Raw genomic sequence first — 19,319 nt, 5'->3', positions numbered from 1 at the left:
CCATTCAACACACAGGATAAAAGGATAATGTTGTATGGAAGATGTGAGTCCTTTGCTTCCAGTTCGACGTTCCTTTCATGGGATGGTTAATTTGTCCATAAGCACAATGTCCCATAATGGCAAAATCCGAGCTTCAAAAAGATTTGCATTTAAAGTTTTCTGATGAACATCTTTTCCAATTGCATCGTTAGAAGATGTTGCCACAGGAAGAGAAGGCATGATTCCTTTCCCTCCACAAGATCTGTGTCAAAACAGTTCCTTAGTTCAAGGATGATCCAGCCCCCTTGGTAGCTGTGCAAAATCAAAATCGGGATATGTATTTACATCTGGTAACAGCTTCGCTTGTAAAGAATATAAACAATAGGATTCCATGAGTATTTGGCCGTATCTGCATTATACATTTAGTATCACGACACTTTAAACCTGTGGTTCCCAATGTGAGGCAATTTGATTTTTAAGGGGGGCAATTCAAGAATTAGTTATTAACAGTGAATGACCTTTTAGGCTTCTTCCACGTGAATAGTTCACTTTTTGAATAATAAGGATTATATGTCACAAGGGGGGGGCACCAGGATTTTAGAGATGCTTAGGTGGGGCACGGCCAAAAAAAGGTTGGGTCATGGCTTTCCCCAAAGAATTATGGGGACTGTAGTGTGTTATGGGTGTTGAGAGATTTTAGGAGACGCCTATTCCCCTCACAGAGCTACAATTCTCAGAGTTCACTGGGAAGAGAAATTGCTTGTTAAACAACTTTGGGAGTTGTAACTCTGTAAGGGAAATAGGTGTCTCCTAAGAACAGGGCCGGCCCACCCAGGAGGCAAGATGAGGTGACTGCCTCAGGCGGCAGGATCCACAGGGGCAGCAGATCCTGATGATCCCCTGGTTCCTGACGACGTAGATCTTCCCTCACCCTTTCTTCCCTGGTGCCATTTTGGGGTTCACCTCAGATGCCCAAATTTATTGGGCTGGTCCCGCCTAACAACCCTCAACAACTTTAACCAACTATAGTTCCCAGGATTCTTTGGGGCAAGCCATGACCGTTTAAAACGGTATGGTACTGCTGTAAATGTATAGTGCACATGGTGCCTTTCATTTAGCTCCATTTATATCGCTCTCTCCTGCACATTCTTAATGGATCCTGCCAAGCTGCCTCTTGAGGAATTGTTCTTCAAGATTGGCCTTCTCTAACCTGGATCCCTCCAGGTGTTTTGGGCTGCAGTGCAGGATGTGCTGGTAGGGGCTGATGGGATGGGTAGTCCAAAACATCTTGTGCGCCCAAGGTTGGGGGAAGTTAGCTGATCGAGGCCTGGTCAGAACCTCCTGTGTCCAACTCCATGTGGTCCAGCATCCTCCTCCTCATCTCCACATTCTCAAAGCATCATCAGCATCAGCATCGCCACGTTCTGACTGAACCAAGATAAAGAAACCGTACCATAAAAGGGAAAAGATGAAAGAAGAGCACCAAAGAAACCGTGCGATAAAAGGGCAGAGATCAAAGAAAAACACCCAGGGCGCTTCCTGAGAAACTGGCCCTATGTACATTTTCCACTGCGAGCAAAACCGTGAAGAAAAACAACGGTTACTGAGTGGACCGAATGAGATGGAAACAGTTTCCATTGCAAGTTGCTTTCTAGAACTCACTCGGCTGCCTTCCTGCACATGGCTCAGCCTGGGGCTGATTTCTTGGCTGTGACGTTGCTCGCTTCAACGCCGCCAGGAAACCAGCAGCCCACCTGCGATATAAGGGTGACTACAGAAGCCTTTGATCAGAGATCCACCTCCGTTTCCTTAGCCTCAGGTTCTTGTGTGGTCCAGCCTGCAGCTCCCCTTTCAAACCCTTCCCTTTTCAGCCAGAGGGAGGAGGAGGAGGAGAAGCTTGAGGGCCATCACCCACTTGTCCCTGTGACACCAACTATGACTTTACTATTCTTCTTCTTGGCTGTTGTCCTCAATCTGCAGCTGACTATTGGTAAGGAAAAAGAAGAGTGGCCCAGGATACTTGAAGGCAGGGTGGGGTTAGTGGTTGCTGTAGGCTTTGCTTCAGCTTTTTTTTTTTTTGCATTTGAGCTCCTGCAGGAGGTCCACTCTTCATCTCTGTTCCATGCTCTTAAGCAACGAACACCCACCCCTTCCAGACCCCAATTGCACTCCCTCCATTTTATCACTGCAACAAACCTGGGTGGCATCGGCTAGGCTGAGAGATATGGTCCTCTGGGCCATGTTTGTAACCTCATCTTTTCCTTGATTGGCCCCACAATCTTCTTGCAGCCCAAAATGTTCCCTGTGCACCAGGAGAAGCATGTAGGGTGTGGGCTGAAGAAGGCGGACGAGCTTTGCTTCCTTGTCGCCTGAGTCGTCGGAGGTTGAAGAGCAGCTCCAGGCAGCTGCACAAGGGATTAGCTCTTCGCTGGGTGCATCATGGAGACAGGTAAGGCGCCTGTGATGGATCCCCCACCTCACTGCTTTAACCTCAGAGGCTCTCCCTGTGCTTCTCCACAAACAGGGAAAAAAAAAAACCTCCAGAGTCCAAATAGGACTTGTCTCCAGAGTACCTCAGGCTCTGCGTTCGAAACCTATGGCCACCAGTGGGGTCTCCCTCCCTGGGATCCCTACTGCTACAGTGTGCCTCTCCCTTAGGCAACTATGTGGCTCCTTCGGCTTCACTAACCAGCCCTTTGTATGACAGGAGAAACAGCAAACAGTTTCCTCTTCCCCAGGAAAGCTTTGTTCTCCCCTCTTTGTCACACCTCTGAAGGTACTGAGACACTGCCGAGTCAGTGAACGTTCAAGCACAATTAAGTTTATTATTTAACTTATAAACATGAGTTTCTTTGGTTCTTAAAAGCACCTATCTTCTTTTTATTTAACACAGTTTTCTTCATACAGCTCCTGCATCCCTCTTTAACACTCTACTCTCTACCAACTCTCTAACTCCCAACTGCCCAACCACCTCTCCCTCGCTCCCACAACCCTCTCTTCCAAATTAACTCCCTCCCATTCCTTTTAAAACCCTGGCAGTCCCGCCCCTCAGGAATGGAATGTGTCATTTATCCAGGAGGTTGGGGTTTAACTCTCTGCACCCTGGAGTTCTTTTGCCCACCAGGCCAATCCGTCACATTTTCTCCCCTCCCCCGAAAACCCTTGCGCAGGCATACTCAAAAATATCAGAGTAATGCCGAAGCAGGGAGATAGAGTCGTGAATTTCCTGGCTTACCTTCCCCCCAGGTGCGCTGTTTACACAAACCTGTGTTGCAACTCTCAATTCCCCTGCTAAACTTACCCCTATACCTGCAGTTAACCTAGACTTCAGATATACACGCTTACATATGCACTATACACTTTAACATTTCAAAAGAAATAGAATGCATTTTCCCAATAATACCCACCTATGTATATATAGTGTAAAATTAAACCTTTCCTTCTATTCAAAAATCAGGGTTTTCCCCAAAAATTATACACTAAACATTTATGTGTCCCAACCAAAACAGAATTGATACCATACCATCAAAAACATTTTCAAAATTCTAGCAACATTGAAATACACTGCTGTCATAAAAAGATCAAGTTGTCACCTTCAACAAAAGCACAATAGATTCTCCCCAAATGATGAAGGCACTTGTTCTCAGCAATTCTTCTTGCGACACCTAATAAATAAAAAGAAACCCTCCTCCCACCAGTCAATTATGACTTTAGAAGGAATAAGTCTCGATAAGTGGTGCATAAGATTGTCTTTAGCTGTGTTAGTCAGTGGGACTCCTGACGACTCTGCATTGGAAGAAAATTGTTGCACTTTAACAAGTCCTTTTTCCTCCTCCTGCCGCGTCGCTTTCCCTTCATTGCGCTGCACCGGCCATGCGTTGAGCAGATCTTCTGCCTTGCACTGACGACTCTGCAGACAGTTTCAGATGGTACTGGAACATGCCTCTCAGTGCAATAGTCCGGCGCAAGCAAATCTCAAGCCACTTTCGCTTTCGGGCAATCATTTTCCTGTGGGCCTCTCGTTGTTTCCGACTCCCCCCAGGATCATATTCGGCCTCAGCAGGACAACAAGATGACGGATGCGCAGCATCTTGGCATTTTCGAGCTTCCTTTTTGCCATGCAAGGGATTCCCATTTGTAATTAGGAATGCACCCCCTGATTCCAAGCACTGCTGTGCCCTGTGCACTCTGCTTACAGCTTGCCTTTCAGTCTCTGGCACATAGCAAGGCAGCTCCAGTATGCTAGATATAATCACTGGATGTGCCACGCTCTCTTCCTCCTTCCTTTCAGGCAGTAATAGATGTAACAGTGCACTGGTTTGCTGTCCATCAGCCAGCTCAGAAGGGCTGTATCCGCTCTCCTGACTAATCAAGTCGAAACTTAACACAAATGGTTGGCAACGCTCATCCACACTGTACTGTTGGTGGTTAGGATAAGGTGTTACAGACGAGGCTGCTGTTCCCTCCTTCTTTTTACCAAGCTCTTTGGCTTGCAGAAAGTTATTTGCAGTCCCTACACAGCTAACTCCGCCAAGTGGCAACACCTCCTTCATACCCAAGTCGACTATGAGCTCCTTAGGTAAGCTCTGTCTTGTTAAATCATTTCCATTGACTTTGAACACAGTCTTATCTCTGTTCTCCCTCAGAGGAATCTCCTCTGGTAATCTTAGGGCTCTGTCCCCGAGGTCTAAAATAAAACTGTTCTCACTTTTAGAACCTCTGGTGTCTTTGTTTATAGCAGTCCAGTAAATTTGGTTTTGGACTCTCTCCTTTTGGCTTATTTCAAAATGCGCTGTTGTGGGGGCATCATGTGCCAATTGCAGCTCTTGCAGACTGGTCTTCTCTGGCAACACTGATTGCTCTTTGCTTTCCCACCCAGCTGCAGTTTTGCCTCTCTCAGATTTACTAATTAATGGTTCCTCCTTTATACAAGAAACCCTGGGCTTTTCTACTGACACCACTGTGCTGTACTGCCCTTTAGCTTCTCCACACAATCCCTTTAGAGTTTCCTCCTCCCTCTGTTCTGCCAGGAACTGGGCCCTGTTGGCAGTTATGGTGGTTACAACTGACATTCTCCCCAACATTCCGTTCCCCTCAGGATCGGCTTGGGCCTCTTCTACTGCAGTTAATGGATTCCCTTTTGTGGAGGTTTGTGCTCTAGTGATAACTTGAACCTTAAATTCAGGCTTGATTACATCATTGCCTATCAGAAATGGTGTATCGATGTTATCCCAGACGCCCACTTTCCATTTTCTCCTCATGCCATTATAAACTATATCCACTTCTGCTACCGGAACCTCGAACTCAGGTCCCCATATTCCCTTTAGACTAAAAGTTTGGTCTTTAAGGTACTGATCCTGTGTCACACAGTGTGATCTAACCAGACTCACTTCTGCACCTGTGTCACGTAAACCCAAATATTCTTGATTATTTAAAATCACTGGCTCCATAAAGTCTTTATTAATCCCCTGATCAGCTCTCCAGACCTGCCTTATGTTAGCCACAGTCTCTGAGGCACTGACAGTTGATTCGGGGTTACTTTCCTGAGGTGATTTTTTTACCTCAGCTTGGGTTAGCAACTTCACTGACTTGGTAGCCGTGTTGGCATTTTGTTTTTTTTGCTAATTGCGGGCATCTTGATCTTATGTGACCTTCTAATCCACAAAAATAGCAAGATATTTTTCTGACTACTGGAGTGTCTACTTTGTCAGGAGCCCGGTCAGCTTTCTCCCCTTTTTCATAAGGCTTCATCTGCCTGTTCTTTGGCCACTGCCTTGGAATCAGCATTTCAGGACAATCTCCTTCAATCTCATCTAATATTAAAGCCATTTTGGACACATCCATCAGCCTTTTGTCTTTAATAAACCAGCGTAGATTCATAGGGACATGTTTATAAAACTGCTCCACACAAATTAGCTGTTTTAATTCTTGGAAGCTGGTCACCCCGCTCCCCTGAATCCACCTGTCCAGCAAACGATCTAGCTTGCTTGCCAGCTGAGAAAATGTCTCTTTGGGACCTCTTTTTAGTTCTCTAAAGGCTTTTCGGCTTTGATCAGCAGTTAGCCCACAGCGTACTCTCACCCGCTGCTTAAATATCTCATAACTGGATAGTTCAGTATCCCTTAAGTCTGAGTATATTTCACTCAAGATGCCACATATTTGAGGCCTCAGATACATCATCCAGTCCGCCTCAGCTATTTTTAATTCCTGACAAATGCGTTCGAAACTGAATAGAAAGCTTTCGGCATCATCCCCATTTACATATTTTGGGAATCTCTTGAGGTTTGCTGAGGTAACCTCCACATTTTCTCTATTTGGAGATACCTCTCCTCTCAATTGAATCTCTTCCAAACGCATTCTCCCCAGCTGCATCTCCTTTTCTGCTTGCAATCTCTCCTGCTCCAATTGTGTTTTTAATTTCTCAGACTGCATTCTCTCCTCAGCCGCTATCTTTTCCCTCTCAGCTTCAATTCTAGACATCTCAATTCTCAATCTCATAAGCTCTAATTCAGAATTTGGGCTCCCCTCAGCCCCTTCTGTCCTCTCATCCCCTTTAGCCTCTCTTGCTTTTCTTAAATGTGCCATTTTCCTTCTCTGGAAAATATCGTTTTAAAACTCCCACAAACTTCAACTATGGTTGTGGATTCAGATCACGACGCTGCCACCAAAAATGTGATGGATCCCCCACCTCACTGCTTTAACCTCAGAGGCTCTCCCTGTGCTTCTCCACAAACAGGGAAAAAAAAAACCTCCAGAGTCCAAATAGGACTTGTCTCCAGAGTACCTCAGGCTCTGCGTTCGAAACCTATGGCCACCAGTGGGGTCTCCCTCCCTGGGATCCCTACTGCTACAGTGTGCCTCTCCCTTAGGCAACTATGTGGCTCCTTCGGCTTCACTAACCAGCCCTTTGTATGACAGGAGAAACAGCAAACAGTTTCCTCTTCCCCAGGAAAGCTTTGTTCTCCCCTCTTTGTCACACCTCTGAAGGTACTGAGACACTGCCGAGTCAGTGAACGTTCAAGCACAATTAAGTTTATTATTTAACTTATAAACATGAGTTTCTTTGGTTCTTAAAAGCACCTATCTTCTTTTTATTTAACACAGTTTTCTTCATACAGCTCCTGCATCCCTCTTTAACACTCTACTCTCTACCAACTCTCTAACTCCCAACTGCCCAACCACCTCTCCCTCGCTCCCACAACCCTCTCTTCCAAATTAACTCCCTCCCATTCCTTTTAAAACCCTGGCAGTCCCGCCCCTCAGGAATGGAATGTGTCATTTATCCAGGAGGTTGGGGTTTAACTCTCTGCACCCTGGAGTTCTTTTGCCCACCAGGCCAATCCGTCACAGCGCCCATTTCTATGCACTCAGGGATGGGGGGGGGGAGGGATGGGGGGAACGGCTTAGGGGACTGGGTATGTTTAGCCTGGAGAAGGGAAGGTTAAGGGGTGGTATGTTCATGTTCAAATATATAAAGGGATGGCATATAGAAGAGGGTGAAGGGTTGTTTTCTGCTGCTCCAGAGAAGCGGACACAGAGCAATGGATTCAAGCTACAAGAAAGAAGATTCCACCTAAACATTAGGAAGAACTTCCTGACAGTAAGAGCTGTTCGACAGTGGAATCTGCTGCCAAGGAGTGTGGTGGAGTCTCCTTTGGAGGTCTTTAAGCGGAGGCTTGAGAGCCATCTGTCAGGAATGCTTTGATGGTGTTTCCTGCTTGGCAGGGGGTTGGACTGGATGGCCCTTGTGGTCTCTTCCAACTCTATGATTCTATGATTTACCACTTCCTCTTCCTTCCCCCCAACTCCCTCCATTTCACCTACCCCCACCTCTCTCCTGTAACCCCTTTCTGGGCTACCGCCCCACTCGTCCAGCGCTAACAGTTGCGTTTCGCCCTCCATTTTCCTCAGCTCCCTCAGGAAACGCCACTCGGTGCTCATGGTGGAGCCAAGCGGCGTCAAGAAAATGGCCCGTTCCGCAATGCACCGAGCAACCGTCTGGGACCCTGGCTTCCTCCATGGGGATTTTTCGCTCAGGATTGAGCCGCTGCGGAAAGAGGACGCAGGAACCTACGTGGCCGTGGTGAAATTTGCCAGAGAGGAGTTGCGCTGTCAGCTGGAGCTTGGCGTTGTGTCAGGTAGGTGAACTGGACAGCTGGCAGCGGCTGCAGGAAATACAGTAGCCAGATTCTGTCAAGCAAGTTACCTGAAGAGCTACTTTGGAACGTGGTGTTATAAGAATTTTGAGATCATATATATATATATATAATAATTGTTCATAAAACATGTACATGAATGTACAGAAACATGTCTGAAGCAGCACAGGAAAACAGGCCTGACTGACACCATTTCGACTCTCTCTGACCAGGTGTTCCTCTGCAAGGAAGAAGTGGGGTGGGGGGAACCTTCTCATTGTCTCAGGAATTAAAGTGATAATCCCTGGCATCCTGATACCTGACTGCCAGACAAAAGGGTGTGATTAACTTGGCTGGGAAACAGGGAAATGTAAATATCTCTCAATTTTGTTGATTAGGTTTTGGGGGCAGGGGGCAGGGTCCAGGGTGCTCAGATTACTGCCACCAGACCTCCCCTTTCATGATGTACCTATGATGAATCTAGGGAGGGGGGGTCTTGGGCTACACCCCTTCTGTGACATATGGATGATGCTTCTGGGGGGTGGGCTGAAACCAATTTCAAATCTCTTTTTAAGGGCAAGACATCTTTGTTTGGGGTTCCTTCCTTGTTCTCCTGTGTGAGAGGAAGGACCCTGTTGCAACAGCGAAAATAAAGGCTTTGCTTCTCAAACTTCTCTGGTTGGCCTCTGTTATATTCTCCAACCGATGGAGAACCCAATAAGGGAATAAAGGCAGATTTTTGCCTATATCAGAGGAAAGGAGGGCATGGGCAAGGGTAGCCAAACCCTTCACCATCTTCCCTCGCTGCCCTCACTTGTTGTAAGCCATTATGCTAAGCCCTACTCACTTCCAGCCTCAGAGGGAGGCTGGGAGAAAAGTTCTTCAAGAGAAGGAGTGTAAAGAGGGGAAGGAATGGCAGGGGGGTTGCTAGACTTGCGGTGCAGGCCTGTGAGCTAGGTTGGCATAAATTGGCAGATGGTTCTAGGCAAATTAAGATGGTGGATGGCTGAAGTGTCACTGGCACTGCACTTTGCAGAAAACACACCCACCCTGGTAAATAAGGGACAGAAGGATGTGCCAATTTCAGTCCTCTTCGATTCTCTTTTTCAAATCTTAGATTCAATTCTCTACCTTTTTGCAGCGATTTGCATTAAAAAAAATATCCTCATGGATATCCACTGGAATTTAAATTGGAGTTTCTTCCAATAAAAGACTTCTTTTGCATGCAGTTTTAATAATAATAATAATAATAATAATAATAATAATAATAATAATATTTTATTTATACCCCGCCCTCCCCAGTCAAAACCGGGCTCAAGGGCGGCTCACACCAATAAAATTACAATAAAACATAAAAAGCAATTAATTAAAATACAGATTAAAATAGAGTATTAAAATTTAAAATGCAGCCTGATTTTAAGTAGTCCATAAATCCAGGCCATGAGGGAGGAAAACACAGGGGTCAGACTAAGTCCAACCCAAAGGCCAGGCGGAACAGCTCCGTCTTGCAGGCCCTGCGGAAAGATGACAAATCCCGCAGGGCCCTGGTCTCCTGTGAATGAGTGTTCCACCAAGTTGGGGCCAATACTGAAAAGGCCCTGGCCCTAGTTGAGGCCAATCTAGCCACCTTTTGGCAGATGAATGCATTTTTGCACGTCTTCTTCACTAATTTGTATGCACGCTTTCCCCCTAACGGAATGAATTTTGCAAACGCTGTTTGACAAAATTCAGATAAGGGCGAACTTCAAAGGATGGCTGTGTTTCGGTTCTCATATTGTTTTGGAAAGTGTTGGGTTTTTTATAAATTCACCTTTGAATGCAAGCTGGATCGTAACAGCTGCTCCATCCCTACATGAAAGCAAATATCTGTTGTTGTTCAAGTCTCTAAAAAAAAGAGGGGTGTGGCAAGAGACCTGGGGCTGGGTCAGGCCCTGTCAGCTACCCATTGATAATGCCCTTCCAGAATGGTTTGACTCCCCTCACCAATCCTCATTTGATATGTGAATGAGGCAGAATCCACCCCCTCTTTCAAAGAAAAGGTGACTGCACCATTTCATCTGCTATGCCGCTTGGACTTGACTGCTGGGGATGGGGGTGTTAGCTATATGATGAAAGCCATATCTTGTGATATGGACATCACTGTATGATTCTCCTTTTCCTTCAGTGACGCCTGATTCTCCCGGTCCCCTGATTGAGTCTGAACCTATCCAGTTAACCTGCAACTCCACCCGTCCAGAAACCCCCCAAGAGACGCGCTGGTTCCATGCAGGTCTTCTCATCGCCACCTCTGGTCGGTTCCGTTCCCTGAACCAGACGCTGGTTATCTCCAGATCTTTCAGAAGTGATTCTGGGCCCTGGGTCTGTGAACTCACCTTTGCAGATGGGGAGAGAATTTATGCCATGTACAACCTGAAAGTCATAGGTAAGATTTACTTTTTGCTTTTCCCGTTTCCTCAATCATAGGGTTAGGATGAAAATACAATAAATAAAGGTTCTCTTGAAGAATCAGAACACATTTCCCTTCTAAATTCCTGCCGCCCCTGTTGCATTTTGTGGGATTCACAATGGATGGTGGCTAACAGATTGAGGTTGAATCCTGACAAGACGGAAGTACTGTTCGTGGGGGACAGGAGGCGGGCAGGTGTGGAGGATTCCCTGGTTCTGAATGGGGTAACTGTGCCCCTGAAGGACCAGGTGCGCAGCCTGGGAGTCATTTTGGACTCACAGCTATCCATGGAGGCGCAGGTCAATTCTGTGTCCAGGGCAGCTGTCTATCAGCTCCATCTGGTATGCAGGCTGAGACCCTACCTGCCTTCAAACTGTCTAGCAAGAGTGGTGCATGCTCTAGTTATCTCCCGCTTGGACTACTGCAATGCGCTCTATGTGGGGCTACCCTTGAAGGTGACTCGGAAACTACAACTAATCCAGAGTGCGGCAGCTAGACTGGTGACTGGGAGCGGCCGCCAAGACCACATAACACCGGTCTTGAAAGATCTACATTGGCTCCCAGTACGTTTCCGAGCACAATTCAAAGTGTTGGTGCTTACCTTTAAAGCCCTAAATGGCCTCGGTCCAGGATACCTGAAGGAGCGTCTCCACCTCCATCATTCTGCCCGGACACTGAGGTCCAGCACCGAGGGCCTTCTGGCGGTTCCCTCGTTGCGAGATGCCAAGTTGCAGGGAACTAGGCAGAGGGCCTTCTCGGTGGTGGCGCCTGCCCTCCCAACAGATGTCAAAGAGGAAAACAACTACCAGACTTTTATAAGACATCTGAAGGCAGCCCTGTTCAGGGAGGCTTTTAATGTTTAAGAGATTATTGTGTTTTATTTTTCTGTTGGAAGCCGCCCAGAGTGGCTGGGAAAACCCAGCCAGATGGGCGGGGTATAAATAATAAATTATTATTATTATTATTATTATTATTATTATTATTATTATTATTATTATGTCTCCCCCGCACCCGCCCCAGGATTTGCTGAGCCAGCCGTACCTGTAGTCTACGCAGCAGCAGGATCTGATGCCCACCTGCCCTGCCTCCTGAATGACAATCCCACGGACTACGGCATTTCTAGGGTGGCAGTACATTGGAGCTACGCAGCAAGGAGAGAACCAAAGGCAATATCCACCCTCAGTAATGGAAGCAGCAGAAATTTTACCCTCCATCTTCCTGCGGTGGGTCTTGATGACGCAGGCCGGTACACCTGTGAGGTCGCCATTCAAGGAACAAACATCACGAAGAACATCACACTGGCAGTAATGACAGGTGGGGGGCAGTGGCGGCACCAGAATTATTAATTTTTTGCAGGGAGTGGGAGACACAGAAAGGGCAAAGTAGATTTCTAGGTTGGCGAGTTGTGGTCCCCACATGTTAAGATCTCTGGGGGGGGGAATGACAGTGGAGTCCAGCAATGTGGGGGGGGAAGCAAAGGCAAGTGAGGGGTGATCTCCTTGTTTGGGGAACGCGCTTGTGCTTTCTGAAAAGGCAGCTCCAAAGGCTATCCCATGATGTTCTCATTGCAGGAATCTAGATGTCATTCAAATCGTAGCCATTCAGTCTAGATTCATCAACCAAAGCTCTGGTTGGTGAATCCGGAGTGGTGGCTGCTGTCATATCAGGAATTCTGTAAGCTGAGGGCAGCAGGCTTGTGTGGTTTCCGATGTTGTTTTGCTTTTGGCATGTTACAACAACACAGAATAGGAAAGGAAACATTTTAAATGGCATTTACTTCTGATAACTAGGGAGAGCTTTGGTCGATTAAACTCACCTCCCCTTTTCCCTCGCTTTTCCCTCCACATTTCCAAAATGCATCGGCAGCGAGGTTTTGGGGGTCATGAAAAAACGATTTAGACTCATGTTCATCAGTTAATTGGTTAAAAGTCAGATGGTTCGCCAGGTGAAAACTGATTTGACAGCCCTAGAAGTAAGAGATGTCATGTGTAACGAAAGGGGCCAGGAATGGGCTCCCCTTCAAGGGATGATATGAGAGAGGCAAGTGATAGGGGATAGAGAAGTGACTGGCTTCTTTTTCTTTCTTTCCATTCAGTCACCCCAAGCACTGAGGGGATCATCATGGAGGGATCTCGCCTGCAACTCACCTGCAATCTCAGCTACCACACAGGAAAGGAGCATTTTACCTGGAAGTACCTTGGTTTGAATCCCACAAACATGTCTTGGCCTAAGGCTGCCTCCAAGAGTTTTGGGCTCCTAAGCCAAGGCTCAACCCTGGAGTTTTCTCAGGTGTTGCCCAATGATACAGGTACCTGGGAATGCAGTGTCCATGGCCCAGATGGGATGTCAGGATCGGTGCAGTACCGCCTTGAAATTGCAGGTACATTATTAATTTGCTTATACGCTTTTAATTCTTTCATTTGTCTTTGCTGAAATCTGTACCCTGTCCTCCGATCACATTAACAGGGCAGCTTATAGTGAACTGTTTTAAAGACAATAAAATAATGTGCTCATAAAAAGAAGCTAAACCTGGCAACTCCATAAAAAGCAGCCTGAAAATGATATAGGATCTAGGTAGGTTAAGTCCAGTCAAAGGTGACTATGGGGTTGCGGCGCTCATCTCACTTTCAGGCCAAGGGAGCCAGTGTTTGTCCACAGACAGCTTTCCAGGTCATGTGGCCAGCATGACTAAACCGCTTCTGGTGCAACAGGACACCATGACGGAAACCCAGAGCGCATGGAAATGCCGTTTACCTTTCCGCCACAGTGGAACCTATTTATCTTCTTGCACTGGCATGCTTTCAAACTGCTAGGTTGGCAGGAGCTGGGACAGAGCAGCGGGAGCTCATTCCATCGCAGGGATTCAAACTGCTGACCTTCTGATCTGCAAGCCCAAGAGGCTCAGTGGTTTAGAACACAGCGCCACCCGCACCCTACATATATAGGATCTATATAGGATCAAGACTGTGTGTGGACTACACAGGGGGAAAAACAAGTAGTCTGTCTCCATTGATTCCAGAACAAAATGTGGTGCAGCCGACAACGAGTCTTCAGTCTCCATCTCCTGTTAGTTTTTCCCCAGCCACCATTGCTGAACATATTCATTATTCAACCGTTGCCTCTGATGAATAGGTTTTCATGGTGCTTCAAATTTCTATGAAAACCTCTGCTCAGAGACAATAGCTGGATAGGAAAAAAACGAGCAGGTACCCTCTGTCAAACAAAGGGTCTTCTGCTCCACCTTCATCTTCTTAAAAACAAAAAATTGTCTGTGTTCAGCAACTAAGTGAATCCCAAGTTTTGATGATTTCCTTAAAAAAAAATTTATTTAGCTTTACATATAAATTTACAGAACAAAAATAAAAAATGTTTACAATATTATTGCAACAAATCAATAAATCAGAATGAATCAGAATGAGCAAATTATCCACACAAAAAACTAAAACGAACTCCCACCCCACCCCACCCTCCATCCACCCTTTTGTGCTTCCAGCCATTTTTATCTTGTGCCTTTCCCCCCCTTTGTTCATCTGTATACATATATCCCTGCTATTTATATATAATATTCATTTTTATGGGCCTTCATAAATCCTTTGAGAGATCGGTGTTTTCCACAAGATTTCCCATATACTCTTTAAATTTTATCCAATCTTTATCTTTTTCCTTTTCACTGATTCCTTTAATTTATGCGGCTTTCGATGCCATATTATAATATGCTATCATTTTTGTTTGCCAATCCTCTTTAGTTGGTATGATTTTACTTTTCCAATTTTTCCCTATTAATAAGTTTTGATGCTTTCCGATCCTTTTGCTCCTCTCAGGGTTATTTAATTGCAGTCTTGCCTTGCAGGTGCCCGGATTGCCCTTGTGCAGCCCAGAGCAGCTGAAAAGATCACTGTCGGGCTGATTGCCTTCCTTGTTATTCTAGTCTCCATCCTTGCTTTGACCTGCTTGAAAAGAAGGGTAAGTCACTCCATCTGCTTTTTGTTCTCACCTGCTCTGCTCCTCTGGGCGTTTGGTTTTATTTTATTCTCAGGACTAGCAAGGCTTGAGTGGGGTGGGGTACCTGAAATATACTCATGCTCTTTATTCAGCTCATAGTCATGAAGGAGAAGAAGAGAAGAATGGCTCTTTTCCCAAAACCATCTGCTTATATACATCATTTACACAATGGGCCTTGTGTGATTGGCTACTTCAGGGCCACACCTGTGGGCCAATCAGGTTGTGGATTGACTTCTGCCTGCAGCCTGATTGGCTGCTCCTGCAGGCCAATCAGGTTGCGGATTCACTTCCACCTGGAGTTGGATTGGGTAGCTCCTGCGGACCAATCAGACTGCTGATTCTGAATCCTATTGTTCTAGGATTCAGCTCAGTACATAACAGTACCCAAAGGAGAATTTTACGCTCTGTCATTGCTGAACGTCTAGCAATGCCAACATACTTTTCCTCCTGGTGAGGCTTGAGACAGATGTAACATTCTCAAAGCCATGACCATACTCTAACGGCCCACTTGGTATGAAAAGTTGGACCACCCTGCTCTAGTGGCTCAGAGCCCTCTGCTGTCCAGCACAGGGTGACTACTTTGTTAACCACCCATCTCCCTGCCCCTTTGTTTGTGCAACCATTCAGCCATTTTCAAGCTTTGTTCCCCCTAACAACCCAGACTCACTGAGCGGCCAGCAGTCTGCCTGGCTTGCATTTTTAACATAAGGCACTGGATCCAGGAGTTCAGTGCTTAGCAGAGTTTAACTCCCCCAAACCTTGATTAACTATAACTTTTATTGGACCCAGGAATTTAGGCTGTTTCTTACCCCACAAACTCATAACTGTGGGGTAGCTCAGTCAGTAGAGCATGAGGCTCTGAGGGTCATGGGTTCAAGCCCATGGGCAAGAAAAAAAAAGATTCCTGCATTGCAAGGGGTTGGACTAGATGACCCTTGCAGTCCCTTCCAACTCTGTAATTCTATGATTCTAATAGAAATATCTGAACCTGTCAGCTGCAGTGCTGGAGAGGGGGGAATGTTACCTATATATTCATTCATCGCTTTTCACAAACAAAAGGACGCCCCAAAGCAACTAACAGCACATCTACTGCAAAATAGTTTTAAAAAGTAAGAAAATGATTTTTAGATCACAGGGCAGTGTTGGTAAGGGGTTAGCACTGCACCATTTAAAATCTTTTCTAGATACCCGCAGTTGTTTCATTTATCGTTTTAATTAAAACATATCAAAAACCCTTTGAAAAGCATTGCAGTCCTTCTCCGGCATTAGGGCAGGGAGAAGTGTGAAACGCTGCTACAGCGAGACATGAGGTTTGCCACGTAGCTTGCTGTTGTGGTCAATGATTTTTCTTTAACCAATATCCGATGCAGGGAGAAAGCAGGATCTGAACCACAATGTGGGGGAAAGAGAACTTTAAGCCTTTGCCCCTGCAGCATTTCTGATCAAAACCACACAAGTGTTAATCAATAGCATCTGTCTGTCATTGCCTATCGTGACATTAGAGATGGGTAACAACTCCCTTCATTCGAATTCCGCGCACCTTTTAAAATGTTGTTAAAAAAACAACAACAGGCTGGAGACAGATGAGACATTGTTTTTTCCAGAGATCCGAAGGCTGCTTGCAAAATAGTGCATAAACAAACAAACAAACAAACAAACATGTTTAAGTGCTCCTGATAATTGCATGACACCCCTTCATGCAATTCATGTATGTAGAAGGCTTAAGTCACATGCACTAATGGCTACTGAACAAAACAGAACACACACACACAAAAAGTGCAAGGCCTGTAGAAAGTCAGGTGCATTTCTGCCTGAGATCAATGGCAGGGTAGCATGAAAATCTCACAGCTCAGAAACAACCATTTTATCGCTGGCTCCGGGAAAGGAAAGGCCTCGACCAGGACATTGTGAAATGATGAACAATCAGGCTTGCTTTCTGATGGACTTTCGCCCCTCCAGAAAGCTCTGCTGGGATGTGAAACCTATTGATATGGAAATAGACAGGAAGTAACTCCATTGCCGATTACTTTCCCTCCCCTCTTTTAGACACGCTCCCGAAACTTCCCAGCATTGGATCTGATGCTGCTAGCTTCCGCTTTGCCGGGGAAAGAAGTAAAGGATGAAGGCCAGAAGGAGAAGGGCCTGCAGATTTAATACCGACCAAAAAGAAGCAAGAAGGCTGCTTACAGGGCAACTTCCAAGGATAGCCTGATGGTCCTGTCAAGTGAAGACTGCTTATAGGGACAGCCAAGTGCTTGCTCAGCCCAGGTGTTCTCAAGCGATGAGGTAAAACACTCGGAAGGGGGATTTACTATTCCCCTGAGGGACATGCCTTCCTCCCTATACCAGACAAGGCGAGAAGATGCACGCTGGACTTTTCAGGGGTGATTCCATGCATGCACACCCCATTTGTGCTGTCCCGCCAACCTGATTTGAGAAGGGCTGTCTTCCCTGTGTGTAGCTGTTACAGAAAAAAAAAATAGGGGGGTTGGCTTTTGCTGCCCAACTCCCCAAGGGACTGAATCCATGATCGGTCAGAGATGAATGGATGGAGCCAAGATCCATAGAAAGCAAGGAAGGTCTTTCTTTTCCTGTTGCAACAAAGTTCCCTCCCCTCCTTGCAAGGAGGCAGGAGAAACCCCAACAGTGGTGGTGGGCAAGCCCCTATAAAGACTTTTGAAATTGCCCACCCTGTAACCCAAGACCCACCCACCCACCCCCCGCAAAAAAACACAACCCACCAACATACCTACATCACTGAAGGAGGTGGTGTCCAGCAGAAATTTGAGAGTGTTGCGTCTCTCCTGTCTGCCAGGATACCTGATAATGCCTTTTCTGGGTAGCCTGGCCATTCCTTTGATATGGTAAATACTTTAGTTTCTGAATCTCTTACACAGGGTCCCCAAACTAAGGCCCGGGGGCCGGATGCTGCCCAATCACCTTCTAAATCCGGCCCACGGATGGTCCAGGAATCAGCATGTTTTTACACAAGTAGAATGTGTCCTTTTATTTAAAATGCATCTCTGGGTTATTTGTGGGGCTTAGGAATTCATTCATATTTTCCCCCAAAATATAGTCCGGCCCCCCACAAGGTCTTAACAGATACTTGCCAGACTGTATTTGCAGGGATGTGTAAGTCCCTACAGTCCAATGACAATTGGAAAGCTTTTCCCATTTCCTTCCTCCTTGCAGGGAAATATTTTAGGTCAATTTGGGAGAGTCAAAATGGCTTCAGGATTGCTCTCCTGTACTATTTCAGACACGTGGTTTATATACTTATGTACGTGTTTGCCCTGTACGTTTATGAACATTTGTTCTATATTTGAGACCTTAGAATTCTTACAGCTTTCCCCTATTGGTGGGTTTAGGAAGGGGCAGAAGAGTCTTGCTCTATTCCCCTTTCCCCTGTTAGTGGCCTGCTCCACAAACCTTTGCACGGGGCATCAGCTGGCCTGCATATATATTTGGATCCCTGCATGTTCTGCTGTGGGTGGCACAGCTGGTTGGTTGGGTGCTGGGCATAGCTGCCAAGTCTCCCGTTTTCCCTGGGAAATCCCCGTTTTTCCAGCTGCTCCTAGCTGAAAAAACGGAATTTTTTGTTTTCCCCCGGTTTATTCTGGCGCGGTGGCCATTTTAGAACTGGGTGGAGCATGCTCAGAAACGACTTTTGATGCTGCTCTGCCCAGTTCCAAAATGGCTGCAGTGCGACTTCTGGCACAGCGGCCATTTTGGAACTGGGCAAAGCAGCATCAAAAGTCACTTCTGAGCATGCTCCACCCAGTTCCAAAATGGCGGCAGCGCTACTTCCGGTCTGCTATTTCCGGCCCGGTCCCTTATTTCTCTGACAGCAACTTGGCAGGTATGGTGCTGGGTTCAGGGGACCCCAGAAGTTGGAAAGGATTCCGTGAAGGACAAAGCCAAATTGTTTGTGTGACATAGATCAAAAGCTTAGCTTCAGCCAGATTCTAGAATGATGATTTTTTTTTTGGGGGGGGGTTATGAGGTTCTTGTGGTAACCACTTAGGGAGATGACGGGACCCTATGCATATTTAAGTGTTTCTGCTTGCTTGTGTTGTGTCTTCCCGACCCTCTTTGGCATATTTTGAAAAAAAAAAAGGGCGAAAAACTGAATGGCTACCAGCATGACTGGAGAGACTAGACGACTCTCTTGACTCTAGATATTAAACCCCTTTTGTTTGTTACTGAATAATGTTTTCATCTTTGCAATGATGGCATGTCTGCATTGAGTTACTTTTATTAGACAGCCCTTGTGGCTTGCAAGTATGTTGTATTTGTTCTTTTCATGCAAAAGATTAAAAGAAAGAAAGAAAATAACCTAAGTGTTTGGCCTCCAGGTGTCTCTATGATTGCTGCAAGGTGGAATTTCTTTCCGCTACCTTCACTAGCTATATTTTCTTTCTCCTTTCATTCCCTTATTGCTGAATGTCCGCAGCTGATCTCCCAGGGGGAGGGTGGTGGAATAGTAGCGAAGATGCAATATACCTAAGCTATTGGTTATTACACAGAAATCATGGCATTGGTCAACTAATTAACACAAGTAGTGTGACGAAAACAAACACAAAACCCTTGTCCTAATTTAAGCAACAGGAGGTGGTATTGACCTTGATCAAGTGTAATTCAGCAGTTTCATGTTGCAATCTCCCTTTGACATCCATGTGTTCAAGGATGGCCACTTTGTGCTGGCATGGTCATGTCCAAAGAATGGAAGATGGCAGGATCCCCAAAGATGTGCTCTA

At 46.0% G+C, this 19,319-nt stretch overlaps 1 protein-coding gene across 1 annotated transcript; it reads left to right on the top strand.

Moving 5' to 3' along the window:
- The first annotated feature begins 1,792 nt into the window (after positions 1-1,792).
- LAG3 (lymphocyte activating 3) lies at positions 1,793-18,177 on the top strand. Its single transcript, XM_060269112.2, has 8 exons — positions 1,793-1,969; positions 2,269-2,428; positions 7,891-8,117; positions 10,279-10,536; positions 11,581-11,874; positions 12,656-12,940; positions 14,411-14,523; positions 16,609-18,177. Exons 1-8 carry the CDS (start codon positions 1,915-1,917, stop codon positions 16,714-16,716), a joined length of 1,500 nt encoding a protein of 499 aa, XP_060125095.2. The 5' UTR covers positions 1,793-1,914; the 3' UTR covers positions 16,717-18,177.
- The last annotated feature ends 1,142 nt before the right edge of the window (positions 18,178-19,319 follow it).

This window comes from Zootoca vivipara, chromosome 15, assembly GCF_965207765.1.
Source record: "Zootoca vivipara chromosome 15, rZooViv2.hap1.1, whole genome shotgun sequence".
NCBI classification, from domain to species: domain Eukaryota; kingdom Metazoa; phylum Chordata; class Lepidosauria; order Squamata; family Lacertidae; genus Zootoca; species Zootoca vivipara.
Note: the sequence above shows the minus strand (reverse complement) of the source record. Positions and strands in the feature narration are given on the sequence as shown.